The sequence below is a fragment of the Astatotilapia calliptera genome, chromosome 18, assembly GCF_964374335.1.
Source record: "Astatotilapia calliptera chromosome 18, fAstCal68.1, whole genome shotgun sequence".
Lineage (NCBI taxonomy): Eukaryota > Metazoa > Chordata > Actinopteri > Cichliformes > Cichlidae > Astatotilapia > Astatotilapia calliptera.
This window is the reverse complement of record NC_137439.1, coordinates 6,291,632-6,305,551: the sequence shown is the minus strand read 5'-3', so window position 1 is coordinate 6,305,551 and position 13,920 is coordinate 6,291,632. Positions and strand designations below refer to the sequence as shown.

Here is a 13,920-nt window from a genome sequence, read left to right as displayed (position 1 = left end):
CTTATTGTTTTTATATTTGTCCATCCAGCCATGAAGCTTTCGACGTGATTTTTTTATGTTAAACCTTTCTTTTTCTGGCCACGTGTAAAGCTTTGATGCCATTCCAGTTTGCATTTCTGCTTTTTGAACTGCATGAGTAAAGGTGTACCTCCAGCTCCTCGTTCGGTTTCTTCCCCTCACGTAAACAAAAGAAAAGGCGTGATTGCACTCCTTCAGAGTAACGCAATATGACAATGATTTATATCCCCCCTCTCTCGATGCGGTTTTCAGCTTGAATAAGAGTGAATCGATCAAATTGTCCAATCATATTTGCCTTTTCGCTGTTCTTATTTCGGGATATTTTGGTACATACTGTGTACTACATGGATCCTCTTTGTACTTTAAGTACTTTTAGCAGGAATAAAATCAGTGTAAAGGTTTCTTTGTTCTCACTTCATGTTGTTCTGTCCATATGTAAACTTTTACTCGTGGCTTAACATTTTCTATGCTCTTTTGTTTTCTCCCTTTTTCTTTGACACTTTAGCTAGCAATATGTATATAAATATATTCTATGTGCTAACATGGAGGAAATAAATGTATCAACAAGTTCTCCAGAGTCTGTTTTGGTTTCTTTTGAGGATATGATGCATTTCATAATGCAGGTTGTATCTAAGAAATGCATTTTTACTTTAGTTTAATATTGTTTACTTGTTTACCAGTAAGTTACTCTGTATGATGCTGATTAACTGTAAATGGTTCCTATTTAAAAATGACTGTTTCTTTAAACTCAGATTTCCAAATGTGGCTGAAGGAAAAACCAACATCAAGACATTAAAGGTAAGAATGATATAAGTGATATAATTCCCACCTCAGTAATATTTAGGTGATCAGTATTAAGAGTTTAGATAGTAGCAGTGCACAGAACGGCAAATGTGCAGCACTTTGCAAACCCCTTGGCCCACCGCTTGTTTTAGATTTTGCTTTTGGTTTGGTTGCAGTGGTTTATTGAAATGAAAATGCACTGTATAAGCTAAAAGAGTTTTGTACGATTCTAACGAACTTGGAAGTCTTTGTTTGAACACGTATTTTGTATGACCACCTTTATTCTTCATCATTACCTTTGCTTTGCTATCCAGACATGATTTTACTGCACTGGAAAAGTGTTTGGGATCACTGTCATCGTGAAAATAACCCGATGGTCGTGCTTGGTGGACAAAAGTCTGACTATAAAATTTGTGTTCTTATTGACGAGATCTCGAACACCGCGGGCTGAAGCAGCAAAAATTCACAACAGAGTCTCCTGTTTTACGGATACTGTTGTACCTTTTGTCCTGACGGTGATTCGAACCAAACTTTCACGTTTGGATTCATTGTTCCATCGTGATGTAGTGTAACTAATAAGCATTCACACATTCACACTCCGATGAACGCATCGGAGGGCAATTTGGGGTTAGTCTCTTGCCCAAGGATATTTGGCATGCAGAGTGGTGGTTCGATTCCTGGCTCCTCCAACCTTCCAATCAGTAGCTGATCTGCTCAGTGTTGCCAACTTAGAGACTTTGTCGCTATATTTAGCAAGTTTTCAGAGCCCCTTAGCGACTTTTTTTTCTAAAAAGCGACTAGCAACAAATCTGGCTACTTTTTCTGGTGTTACTAGAGACTTATGACGACTTTTTGACGTGAAAGCGCGTATCGCTTTCACTCTCAACAAGCAGCGGTGCTGCCGTGGGCACCTCACCCGTGCCAAAGCGCTCACGGGCGGAGGATAGTCCTCCCCCAGCTGCTATCAGGGCAGGAGATGTTCACCCATGCTTCCAGACTGCAAATGAATCGCTTATGAGCAAAGCCGCTGCTCCGCACTGACTGTAACGCAGTCAGTTCTTCTTTTACTGTTATGCTGTTTTGTGGATCACAAGGTTTAAAACTACTTATAAACACACAAAGTAACTCCACCAGAGTGCCAATCTCGGGTCACTTTTGCCAGTCCAGGCCCGGATAAAGGAACAGGGTTGGAATTGTGACATTAAAAAAATAATAATTGCTAAAAGAAATTTAATTTGTAGTTCTAAATAAATTTTAAATTCGTTTAAGACGTTTTTTACTCACTCTCTCTTCAACGATGTTATTTCTCTCTCCAACAACATAGGTTACAATTACATTAGCATGACCAATTATGCAAATTAGGCGATGACGTCATTTAGTGACTTCTAGCGACTTTTAAGACAGCCAATAGCGATTTTCCTTACTGAGGAGTTAGCAACACTGGATCTGCTCCCCAACCGCTATCCGATTGTTAAGTGATGACGTGACGAATCCTACTTCCGGGCCTAAAGTAGTCTGCGTTTAATATGGCTTTCGTGTTGTTAACCTGTTTAATGTTATGTATTTTATTCGATTTAATCTCAAAAAGCTCCTAAAACAGTCAGTGATCACCGTTGCCCTCCCTCGGCTTTTATTACCACTAATCATTTATTTAAGCTCAGTTTTTAAAACCTTAGGATGTAACTACAGCCCAGCCCATGCAGCAGTACATGAATGACTAACCTCGTATTGTGGATGGATTATCTCAGTTGTTCTCCTGGCTGAAGTTTGGTCCTTTTACAGCATCCTGCCATGCGATTACATTTGTTCCTGACCACCGAGAACACTCACGTTAACTTTTATCTAGTGGAAAAAAAGTTAGCTTGTTTATATTATGCTAACATAGCTGTGTCGCTAGCGGTCACGTAGCAAATCATTATATACCAGCTAGCCAAACTTCAGTAACCCTACAAACGTCACTGCTGTTTAGCTTTCTGTCTTCATTTATGTTGGAAGTGATAAGAAAGCTGTACATTTAAATTTGTTTCCAAACCGCCGCAGTCAGGACATGCTATATTGTATTTAGATAGAAGCTAGCGAGCTAACTCCCTGCTAACTTCTAACTCCGTTAAATGTCATAAATTCCGTTTTCATGGATGCCTGGATGTTAAACTCAATTGTTACACCTGGTAGAGCAGAACGCTGATCATTTTATTAAAGATGAAAGACTTTAGACAGTTTTTCAACTCTCAGTAATGCCATAGTGATCGTTTGATATATGGACCTGCAGCGGAGTTTAGACCCAGACACGGCTAGTGACGTCAGACTGAACAACCGGATGGTTGGCGTTTTTCATGGATTGAGGAGGGAACAGTGTTTTAGCAACAAGCTGCTAGTAAAACTGCCCAAAAGACAAAGGCTCTTTGCAAAGTTGTGTTGCCGGGAGAACTGTAGCTCAAGGCCACTTTAAAGAATTAAACATGTTTGTCTCCAAAATACAGAGCGACCTGCGCGACTTTTGCACAATACTATAGTTTCATGTTGTATAGCTTCTCAGATGTAATTAAGAATGTGGAATATTCATGAAAGTTTTCAATCAGCAACATTTTAAAACTCAGGAATCACCGTGTGTGATGCATACAGCAACAATGTTGCAGAACCGTAAATAAGACAAACATCGAATTCTTGTCAAAATTGTTGAAATGTTTATTTAACTGAAAGATTTTATGTCAACTCAAATAAGACATTTTTAAACCTTAAAAAAAGGGACATACATTTTGCCGATAAAAGAAAGAAAAACAAACTCTGAAGAAAGTGCTTTTTTTACTTTAAAAAAATCCTGGCATTGAAACTAGAACATTCTCCGCCAAAGACGATGAAGAAGGCCCTCCTGCTCCGACCTCCCCGCAGCTCTAACGAGTTAAAGGGTCTCTGGCAAAAACACCTTTCTTCCTGTTGTGACATCACTGTATGAGCCCTGATTGATCAGTCCGTGTAAAAATATGAAGGACTTCCCACTTTGATATTTACAACTGCCACTTTGGGGTGATAAAACGAGTCCAACGAGCGCTGATGACGGTCTGTCTGAAGGAACGTTTCGGTCCAGCTGTGAGAGTTTGAAAAGCGACAGATGTTCCTACTTCTTAACATTTTAAAGATCAGTAAACCTGTTTGTTCCCAGAGAAACGTGACGCGTGAAGAGTTCTGACCCAAAGGCGCCAACCACACCAAAAACAAGCCTGTTGTAATTTCCTCTAGTCGCCACTAGATGGCAACGAATCTCCTGACTCAGATGATGCATTTTCAAAAGACGTTTGTTATAAATTATTGGACTGCATTAGTCACGAGATCTGTAGTTCCAAACTGAAGGGGGCTAAAATGTAAACACAGCAACATGCTGATACTAGTGCCAAATATCGATATTTTTAGTGAAATACTTTGAATCAGTCTTCATTCTCCTGCTGATGCTTATAAACGAGGGGGACGTGATGCCACACACTTTATTGTTACTGTTAACAGCAACGTAATGTGCCACTATCATATCATAATTTACTTTTCAATCCCCGCCTCTTAATCCTTGCTATCAAACCACTTTCCCACTCTCATGGTCTGTCTGAAGGAAATCATGTCTTTGTAATTCTTGAGAGCGATACTGATATCTGAGGATTTAACAAACAGATTTCACTATTCTCCAGCCCGGATCAGCTGACTCATCCATATGTATGGAGGGCATTTCTCCCAGCTCTTCTTTAATTTTCATGGATCAGTATATCTAAAACGCTCCTACTGATAAATTGGCAAACGTGATAAATTTGTCAGGATCTAAAATTTACAACTTTACTTTGACTGAGAGACCGTACGAGACATTTAGGCTTTTAAAATGATTAAAAAGTCGTAGATGAATTTTCCATTATTTACTATTAATCTAAAATGCTCACATTAGCTACAGATATCCTGGTTACTGCGATGAACTTCACTGTAACAGCCCTGACACTCAATGCTCTCCATCCCCTTGTAGGCAAATAATTATCCCCGTGACTGAGCTGGAAAAGTTGCCCCAATAATAGATGGAAATCTAAAATAAAGGCAAATTCAAACAGAGCAACATTCAATAGCACCTAAACTTCTGATTCTTTACATTTCTGGCAAAGTTTTACTTTCATCCTCTGTTATTAGAAAAAGAGCAGACTATAAAAAATAACTTTTGGGAACTTTTAGGGATTTGTTTTAATATTTAAGAGCATAAAAACAACATTTCTGTTTATTCCCAGGACAGGATCAGAACTCTTCACACGAAAGCTGGAATAAAACTCGGAGCATCGCTTTTATAATTTCCATTTGACCGACACATTTCAGACCAACGTGCAGACGCACGGCCCCTCATCCTTCTGCTTTTGTCTGGGATTAGTCCTTACGCTCATCTTCAATATAATCTATAATCATATATTTCTATTTTCAATAATAGGCTTGATGTGAGTTTGTTTCACTCAAGATAATACAATGCTTTTTTCTTTTTCGTAATATTAGCAAATATTCAAGAGCAAAACATTCTCGAATGTCTCGTCATATACTTCTAACAGAGAAACAAAATAAATTAAATCAGTTTCTGTTTGTACATACTTACATGATATGAATTTGTGTTTAGCTTCGGTCGAAGCCGTTAGTTTGTACGGAAAAATAAACTGAGTTGAAGGCTGCAGCTGTTAGTATATGAAAATTAGCACGCCGACTTTAGCTGAGATGGGGCTTCAGAAAATAACGATTCCAAACAAAACAAGAAAAATACGAAAGAAACGTACCTCATCGTAAAACCGGGGGGCGGCTGCGACGCGCTCCCCTCAGACCCCGCCCTCATATCAAAACATATGTCGCACTTTGTAATGGTCGATATCGTTTAGGGTTTTTTTTCTCTTTGTGTGTAAATATCCTTTTCAAAAAAATAGCCTAAGGAAAGCAAATAACATGAAAATAGAGAGTGAGCCACACGCACTTTAAAAGCCGGGATCTTTCCTAACGATTGTCCTCTACTGCTGCGAGTTTTCCACTTTTCGGTAAACAGTCGGCACGACCCGGGGACCGCACTTCCTCTCAGACTGAGCATGACCTGAATGCAATCTAGATGCCAGCGCTGGATTCTGGGAGCTAGTTTGCAGCGGTTACGCAGCCTGGGAGTAAGCACCAAAATTCAGGGCAAAAAAGTCGACCACCTCCTCCCCCTCGTGCCGGAAACTCTGCCTCGGCTCCGCTTTTCCTTCCTTCGGTCTCTGGAGCAGAATTGTCTTTGCATCTTCCTCAATAATTCTTCAGCCACCAGGGGGCGCTACATGTTGTAGGCCACATAGATTGGGTCCAGCTGGTCGGCCAGGAAGCCGTCCCGCAGGTGCATCCTCTGCTTCTCCCCTCTGGAGTTGATGGGGATGACGCCGATGTCCACCACCACCACCACGCCCACGATCAGGTAGTGCTCCTCCAGCACCACGTTGGTGACGAGGGGGACCAAGTCCAGGGCCTCCTGCTCCGAACCGTCCAGCTCCACCACCACCACCAGCAGGTTGGTCCACGTGAACACCGCGCTGCGGACACACATGACGAAAACTTGAATTCTTGTCACCCCAGAAGGGGCGGAGTGTGTAATCGACGTGTTGGCAGCTCTCATCCACAGTTTTTAAGATATCACGTTCAAATTTGGTGTGACAGCAGATTCTAATAAAAGCTCGATCGAGGCAAAACAAATGTGAAAACCTGGAATAACTTTATTCTTCAAACTTCAAGACAATGTGCTAGGCCTCGGGGGACATGAGTACCTAGGCTGGCAAAGCATTTGACCTTGATTGTTAGCGTCCAAGGTTAAAGTTGGTGAAAAAATGTCAAGAAACCACATCGAGTAACATATCGTATGTAAAGGTGTGGCGAGAGCTGAACACACGTTTTTATTTTTTCACAAAGACACTGTAATGTCATAATTGGCTGATGCTCACCACTCTGTGATGCTCTTGTGCGTCCTGATGACGGAGGTCTCGATGTCGATGGGGTGGTAACGCATCCCTCTGAGTTCCATGGCTTCCTCCAAAGCACCGACCACGTACAGGGCATCGTGGCGCTCTGTGGACACGAACAGATTTCCTTTCAAGCCACCATGCTGCGCTTTTAGATTAATGTACGAGTTATCAAAGCTTTTAACGTGAACGGTCTTCCTGCACAGATTAAAGTCACGAAGTAAACTCAGCGTTTTCTGCAGATGTCTGAATATCTGACTGTTATGAGCTGGAAATAAACATTTGAGTGTTTTAAATATCAGACTTGATCTCAGCAGAGAGAAAGAGCCAATCAGGAGGAGCCGGCAGCACTTAAAATCAGCGCTGAAGCCGTTTAATCGTTTATTCCTTGTTGTTGTGCGAGATCATTAAAGGTCAGCCGCAGCCGCATTAACCACGTCGACAGTGTTCGACGAACGGCCCGCCCTGACCTCCGCTGGCGTCGGTGAGCTCCGTCCTGCGCAGGAAGCCCAGGTATCCGGTCCGAGCCCAGACGGTCTGCGTGTCTCCAAAGCTGAGCCTGGAGTTGAAATGGTCGGACTGCAGCGCCTCGTCCCCGTAGACGGTGAAGTAACCGCTGGCGTTGTGGCCACTGTGCACCCAGATCTGCAAACGCACAAATAATACAGCAGAAAATAATCGTCAAGGGATTATTTCCTCTATAAACGTCAAACAGATGTGGACAAACATCCATGTTTTCACTTCATGTCCCAGATTCTTGTCATTTCCACTTGCAGAGCTTCCAGGAGAAAACAAAGATAAGGCCCGGGGGCCAGAATCAGCCCTGCAAGGACTCCAATCTGGCCCAATGGAAAATGCACAGGAGGGGGTACATTTTGAGCTTTTAACTGTTTGGGGTTTTTTTTCACATGTACAGCTTTTTACTGATAAAGACCCCCCCCCATGGCCATTCATGCTAAACCAAAGAAATTAAGTAATAGATAAACTGTTAAATGACAGAAATATTCCTGTTTTCCACAATCTACCAAAGGAAACCTTTTAAAAAAACATTTTAGTGAATTAGACAAAGAATATCAGGCGCACCTTTTCTACTGAAATTGGTAAATATTAGGTTTAATTGATCAAATTCAATGAGTTTAAAAAAAAAAAGTAAATATTTCAGGTTAATGATCACTTACTCTGCTGACCTCAGCAGGTGCATTGATGCTCAAACACGATTGGTCAAAGGAGCTTGGACCAAAGTCCGAAAACCAGAAGCCTTTTTATTTTCACGTACAAATATCTGTTTATAGAGAAGACCATTAAAGCTCAGACAAACCTCTCCCAGATGTGACTCTCCCATTGGTCCCTTGGTCTCTGGGTTGGCGATGATGATTCTGACCCCCGGCAGGATCTGCTCAAAGAGAGAGACGCAGATCGAGCAAAGACCAAAAACAGCTTCTTTGAAAAAGTTAATAAACGTTAAATTTAGATAAAACTGACCTTCCCAGACTCCATCAGTGGCAGGCTGTGTGGCGATCCCCGCTCTACGAGTCTGACCCTGCAGAGCAGACAAACGGGGACGTTTGTGTTAGTCGGCTGCGTATTATCTCTAATCAACATCCCATAATCAGGATTCTGGACAGGATCTTAACTCTGACTGTTGACCGCTAACGGCTAATGTTGATGTGATGTAAAAAAACAAAAACAGAATTGTGGGAAAAAGCTGAAACAGTAAAACTAAAAATAAACCAGGACGAGTGGTTTGTCAGACTGCAAACACGGAGAGCCTGTGGTAGACTCGGGCCAGCTTAAATCAGCAGTGATTACATGTAATCATGCACACTGACAGTTATATTTATACACAGCGGGATTGCACGGCCCTGCTGCTTCGTGTGCTGCGACTTTTCTGTGTGGAAATCAGCAGACACAGGCTGAGCACCGTAATGACGGGCTGCATCAGGGAGCAGGAAACTGCGTCTGGGGAGCTTCAGGGATGAGTAACAAGCTCCTGACGAGTTCAAATTAATGCATTTTTCAGTTTGTGCCGGTTTCTTGCTGGTCGTTTCGCCGTTGTTCCTTTAATCCCGCAGGCCCTTCTCGTCAGAGATGTTTGAATAAGTCAGAGTCTCGCTTGTTATCTCGGATGTGTTTGTCCATCTCCACCAGCTGGAAAACTGACGGCGTTTCTCCTCTGAAATCTGACACTGATGTTGAGCCCTGGCTGGTTCATTAAGAGTCAGAGCTGTCTCACTGACAAGCAGCAGTCTGGCAAAACAAATGGCGGAGTTACCCAGCAGGAAATGTGACTCAGACTGGGTTTGATGGGTTTTAAAGTTCACCCCTCTCACACTGTGGAGAGGCTGTGAGGGTGACAGTGTGCATGTCATATTGTCTCAGAGAAACTTCCAGCTTCTCATTATATTCAGACTTTTTTACCGTCAGCCTGCAGCGATGCTTCTGAGCTGCAGAGAATAAGCCTCGCATTACAATAACAATCTTTGCTGAGCACTTTATTTATTCTGAGAGCGCTCGCCGAGTCGTGTTCTCTCATTCACAAACTTCACGAGCGAAGCCGTCCGGCAGAGCGCTGCGGCGCCGCTGAAATCCCGCAGGACACTGGCTGAAGACTTTACAGCACAGAATAGACTGTGTCCGCGTGAGAGTCGACGGAAAACCGATTCAGTGCATGAAAACAACATCTAAAAAATACACAAGGCTGGTGTTGCCGACTCCAGCCGAGCACGAAAATCCATCGGCCTGAAGAAACGTGAGCCATAAAATACCTGGAAGAAAATATTTTGTGTTTGTTGAACCATCTGACAATGTATTTTTTTAATTAATGCTGAAACACACTCTGAATGTGTCTCCATTTCCAGTCTGCGTCATGCTTCTCAGTTTCACTACTGCTTGGAGAGCAGTTGGCATCTTTCATGCAAATTACTGGTGACCAAAGCAGTCGTTAAGAGGTTTCAGACACCGAACATCTTTCTGCAAAAGTATCTGTTAAGCTTCTAACAAAGCAGCAAGGACACTTACCTGTCATGTCGCAGCGCCCTCATATCAACATAAACAGTTGTGGGGTCAGGTCCTGAGGTGCCCTGAGAAACACCAGCGAGAGAAAGTGTGAACACCACAGACTCACAAAACGTCCTTTTTATTCAAAAAAGGCTTTTTATGCAAAAAATTGCTACAGCTTATCGACTCCTAGCAGACTGCAGTGGATGCTGTGTGGTCATAAAGAAAAGCTTTACCTCCACTGAAGGAGGGACGTAAATGTTTTGGGTGGGAAGGTGGGAACCCGACCCTCTACAGCAGGGGTGGGGAACTCCAGGCAACAAGAGCCGGTGTCCTGCAGGTTTTAGTTGTTTCCTTAATCCAACACAGCTGATTTAATTGGCTAAATTACCTCCTCAACAAGTTCTCCAGAAGCCTGGGAACAAACTAATCATTTGATTGAGGTGTGTTGACCCAGGGTGAGATCTAAAACCTGCAGCACACCAGCACTCAAGGCCTGGACTTCCCCACCCCTGATCTACAGCATTTACAACCGTGTGAAACGATCAATGTGGGAGCAACAGCAGTGATTGTAGAAGGAAAGTCAAACAATTTCAAAAATAAATGCACATCAACAAACTTTCTGCAAAGTCAGATTCTACCTGATTGACATGCAAACGATAAAGTAAAGAAGGGGAAAGTGATTAGTAGCTGCAATTATACCCGCGTGACGACCCACCCAGGACAAATTCACTGTTTCTAAAGTACACAGAGGTTGCACAATACATGCATTCAGTCAGATCTCTTTGTGCCGACTACTGTACTCTGAATGAGTGAAATCACTGAAGAAAAATTAAGACAGAGAAAAAGGACGAGATTAAGGATCCCCCTCTCCGACCTCTCTTCTCCTCCATCCATCCCTCCATTAATCCAGGATTAAAAACCCACCACCGGACACACAGCGGCATCCTGGGAGTCTTACGCCCACACACCCACAGTGCAAAAATGCAAACGCCCTCTCTGAAGAGACTTCAGGCAGTGACCGCTTCAAGAGTATTCAGTGATTTATTGGCAAAGGGAAATTTGATTGGAACAGGCAGAGCAAACATCCTTTGGTGCTGGACTCACACCACAGAGAGGCACATGCACATGTATCCTTGCACTGTCACATATTCGTGATTTCTGGGAGTTAGCTGCAGCACTGAGCTGCTGCGGCTAACGAGCTTGTTGATAGCAGTGGAAATGTCTTGATGCATTCTCAATCATCCAGGAAAGTCAATCTCCAAAAGCGGATTCTGATCAGCTGGACGTAGCGTTTTGTGGGAGAAACGTTTCGTCACTCGTACAGGTGACTTCTTCAGTCTCAGCTGACTGCAGGTTTCAATCTTATAAACAGTACATTTGCATAATGACTGAAACCAGCCCACTGAAGGAACAATGGGCTGGGAGGTCAGTTCCTTAATCTTAATTATGCAAATTCTCATGACCATCTACTTTACAGTCTTAATAATCTTATAGATCTGATCATTTTTTACTAGCCTATTGTTTGGTGGTTCCTTTCCTTAATTGTTTTATAATGCCACTTGCCTTACATCTGTCTCTTTACTCAGTCTTATGTTATTTATATGCAGTAGTTTTATGGCTACAGCCTCTATGCTTTTTCCATATAAAGGAAGATTTGCTTGCATGTTTCTATGATGAAAAAAAATCGAGCCATACATGCAAATCAGAGCAGAATCATAGACGGAAGAAGAGAAGTGAAAGCGGGAGCGGGTGACTCCAGATAGAGACGAGGGGCGTCACCCGCTGATTACACTGGAAGACAGTCTCCTAATGAGTCTTTGGTCTTAATCACTACCTTTCTTTGGTGTAGCATTTTATAAATTATGGCCTAGTTAAAGCAGGGCGCGGCTAGCTTGTGATCGATGAGTCACTGTTGTCTGGGGCTCCTCTCCAGCCCAACTAAAGGTCTAGTTCACAAATTTGTGGGTTATAGCAGAGTGGCTATGCTGCTTTATTTGAGCTATTCTAAGATGGATTTTATTGCAAATGTTCTGCTGTTTGTTCTTTTTGTTGCTGGGAACAGAACAGATGTCAATCATCTGTATTTATAATTCATCTGACTGGAGACGTGTCAGCTGTGAGTAACACATCTACAGATTGGGCGAAATCCACAGAGTAAAGCTGCTCCAGTGTCCCTGATATTGACTAAGTGCCGTGAGACCCAGCCAAGCGTCTCTTAAACTTAGATCTAAAGCCATCTGATGAGAGGTGTGCTGGCAGGCAGTGGGGTGGTGATGGTGGCGGTTACTGCTGTTGGGCGGGGAAGGTTGATGGTGGTTCCCTACCTGGTCGGCAAGTTTTCCCAGCCTGTGAGGCTACAGCAGCAAAGAGGGGGCGGAGGAGGAGGAAAGTGAAGGGGTAGAAGAGGAAGTAAAGAAGGAGGGAAGGTGGAGACAAAACCAAGTATGAGAAATGTGGGTGGGGTTACGCACAAAACAAGGAAGTAAGAAAAAAATGTCAAAAGGGTAAAACTCAGAAAACCAAAACAAGCAGTAAGAACAGAAAAGAGTCTTCAGCCAAATGTTAATCTGCTCATTTAAAGCTGCCAAACAAAGTTAAAGCTTACAGTAAGTTAGTGTGTGACGATTTCAGTGTTACGACTGTGTTAGCGTGCGAGTCTGCAAATTAAACTCGCTGACGATTAAAAGGCTAAATTATATTAGTTTCATATCTCCCCATTAAGTCTGTAAAATCGTTATAATATAATAACTTTTCTAACAATTCATTTAATTCCTGACGTGGCTGAAAGCTGCAAATCAGATCTGAAATGTAAAAGCAATGATCAGCTTGAAATGGAGGATGGTCCTGAACCTGAGACATACAGGAAATGAAAAACCGCTCTGCAGGTGAAGAGAATGACTTTTTGTTTTTTAGTGTCCAACCCTCCGACTGTTCCGGACGAACGCCGCGCATCTGCAAAAACGGCACATTCAGACGTTCTTGCATTGCGGTCCGAACGCTCTTACAGGCTTCAGCTGAGCAGGAGTTGCAGAAATCCTTCAAGTGATAAATGAAGCTGTGAACAAAACTGCACTTCAGCAGAGATCGGCTAGATTTGCTGACTGTTAAAAACTCGTTAAAGGCTGGATATCTGTGATCTTTTCTTGTGGGGAAATCAAACATCTTCGACTTGTTCTCGGTGTTTACCCAGCAGGCCTCGAAGAAACAACAGAAACACCGAGCACAGAAGAACTGCTGTGAGAGCTGCTCGACATCACACTTTGTAAAAATATAATTTTTCATCTCATCTGCTTGTTTACATCCACTTGTGATGAACATGAATGACCTGTTTTGGAAAAAGAAGAATAAGGTGCACAAGTTGAAGTTTACGAATTCCCGCCTGGGCCGTCCGTATCCAGTAAGGGTCCTGGGCTAGACCCCCCCATGTCTAACCAAGCCTACCTGAAGCAGTAAGTCATACCGGCTCAGATCAGGTGTTGAGGAGCCAGGGCACCCTGAGGAAGTGGCTACTGGAACAAGAAGGTATCACTGGGCAATAGACGTGTGTTGGAACGCTACTACACAAGTAACCCCAGCAGACGGCGTTAAATTGAATCTTTGATACCCAACAGAAGGGGTACAACAAACATGCTACGATGATATCATCACCCCCACCCCGAGATTGGGTACCAAGCCCCAAGTGATCGTTGAGTTACAGTAGGATAGGTTACCAATGCAGCACTACGGACAATACCTGCTAACCAGCTGATCTACGCTGCTGGAGGCTGAACTTGGCCTCTGCTTGAAGAGAAAGCGTTAGAAGGCAGGAGAAACCAGCTGTTCCACACAGTAGCAGGGAAATAATATGAGACAGAGCAATACTGGAAGAGCACAGGACAAGCTCAGTGGATCTAACCACAGCAACCACCCTGAAGAGGCTCTAGTAACCATCACAGTGGCACATATCAAAGAAAGGGACAGGCCCTGACGTGGTCCACACCTACGTTGGTCCTGAGCTATAGCGGTTCTGCATAGACATAAACCCCCTCAATGAGATCATTAACAAGACTGACTACAGAGTGGAGCAGTTGTCAGCCATACAGATGACATGTACACATCGAGCTGTATGCTAAGAGTGAACGAGACCATCGATTCACACCACACA

At 43.1% G+C, this 13,920-nt stretch overlaps 1 protein-coding gene across 5 annotated transcripts in view; it reads right to left on the bottom strand.

Annotated features, from left to right (window-relative positions):
* Positions 1-4,926: 4,926 nt before the first annotated feature.
* The window catches only part of LOC113009931 (disco-interacting protein 2 homolog C), a 204,964-nt gene continuing 195,970 nt past the window's right edge, over positions 4,927-13,920 (bottom strand). For 3 of the 5 annotated variants that reach the window (XM_026148603.2, XM_080292960.1, XM_080292964.1), the window contains exons 32-38: positions 12,101-12,130; positions 9,795-9,856; positions 8,259-8,316; positions 8,095-8,169; positions 7,247-7,421; positions 6,759-6,882; positions 4,927-6,353 (exon numbers count right to left, since the gene is read on the bottom strand). In XM_026148603.2, the coding sequence (XP_026004388.1) occupies positions 6,101-6,353; positions 6,759-6,882; positions 7,247-7,421; positions 8,095-8,169; positions 8,259-8,316; positions 9,795-9,856; positions 12,101-12,130 (777 nt within the window). In that variant the 3' untranslated portion in view covers positions 4,927-6,100. The remainder of the gene's footprint in view (positions 6,354-6,758; positions 6,883-7,246; positions 7,422-8,094; positions 8,170-8,258; positions 8,317-9,794; positions 9,857-12,100; positions 12,131-13,920) is intronic. The other 2 variants (XM_080292961.1, XM_080292963.1) reach the window with 1 other exon arrangement.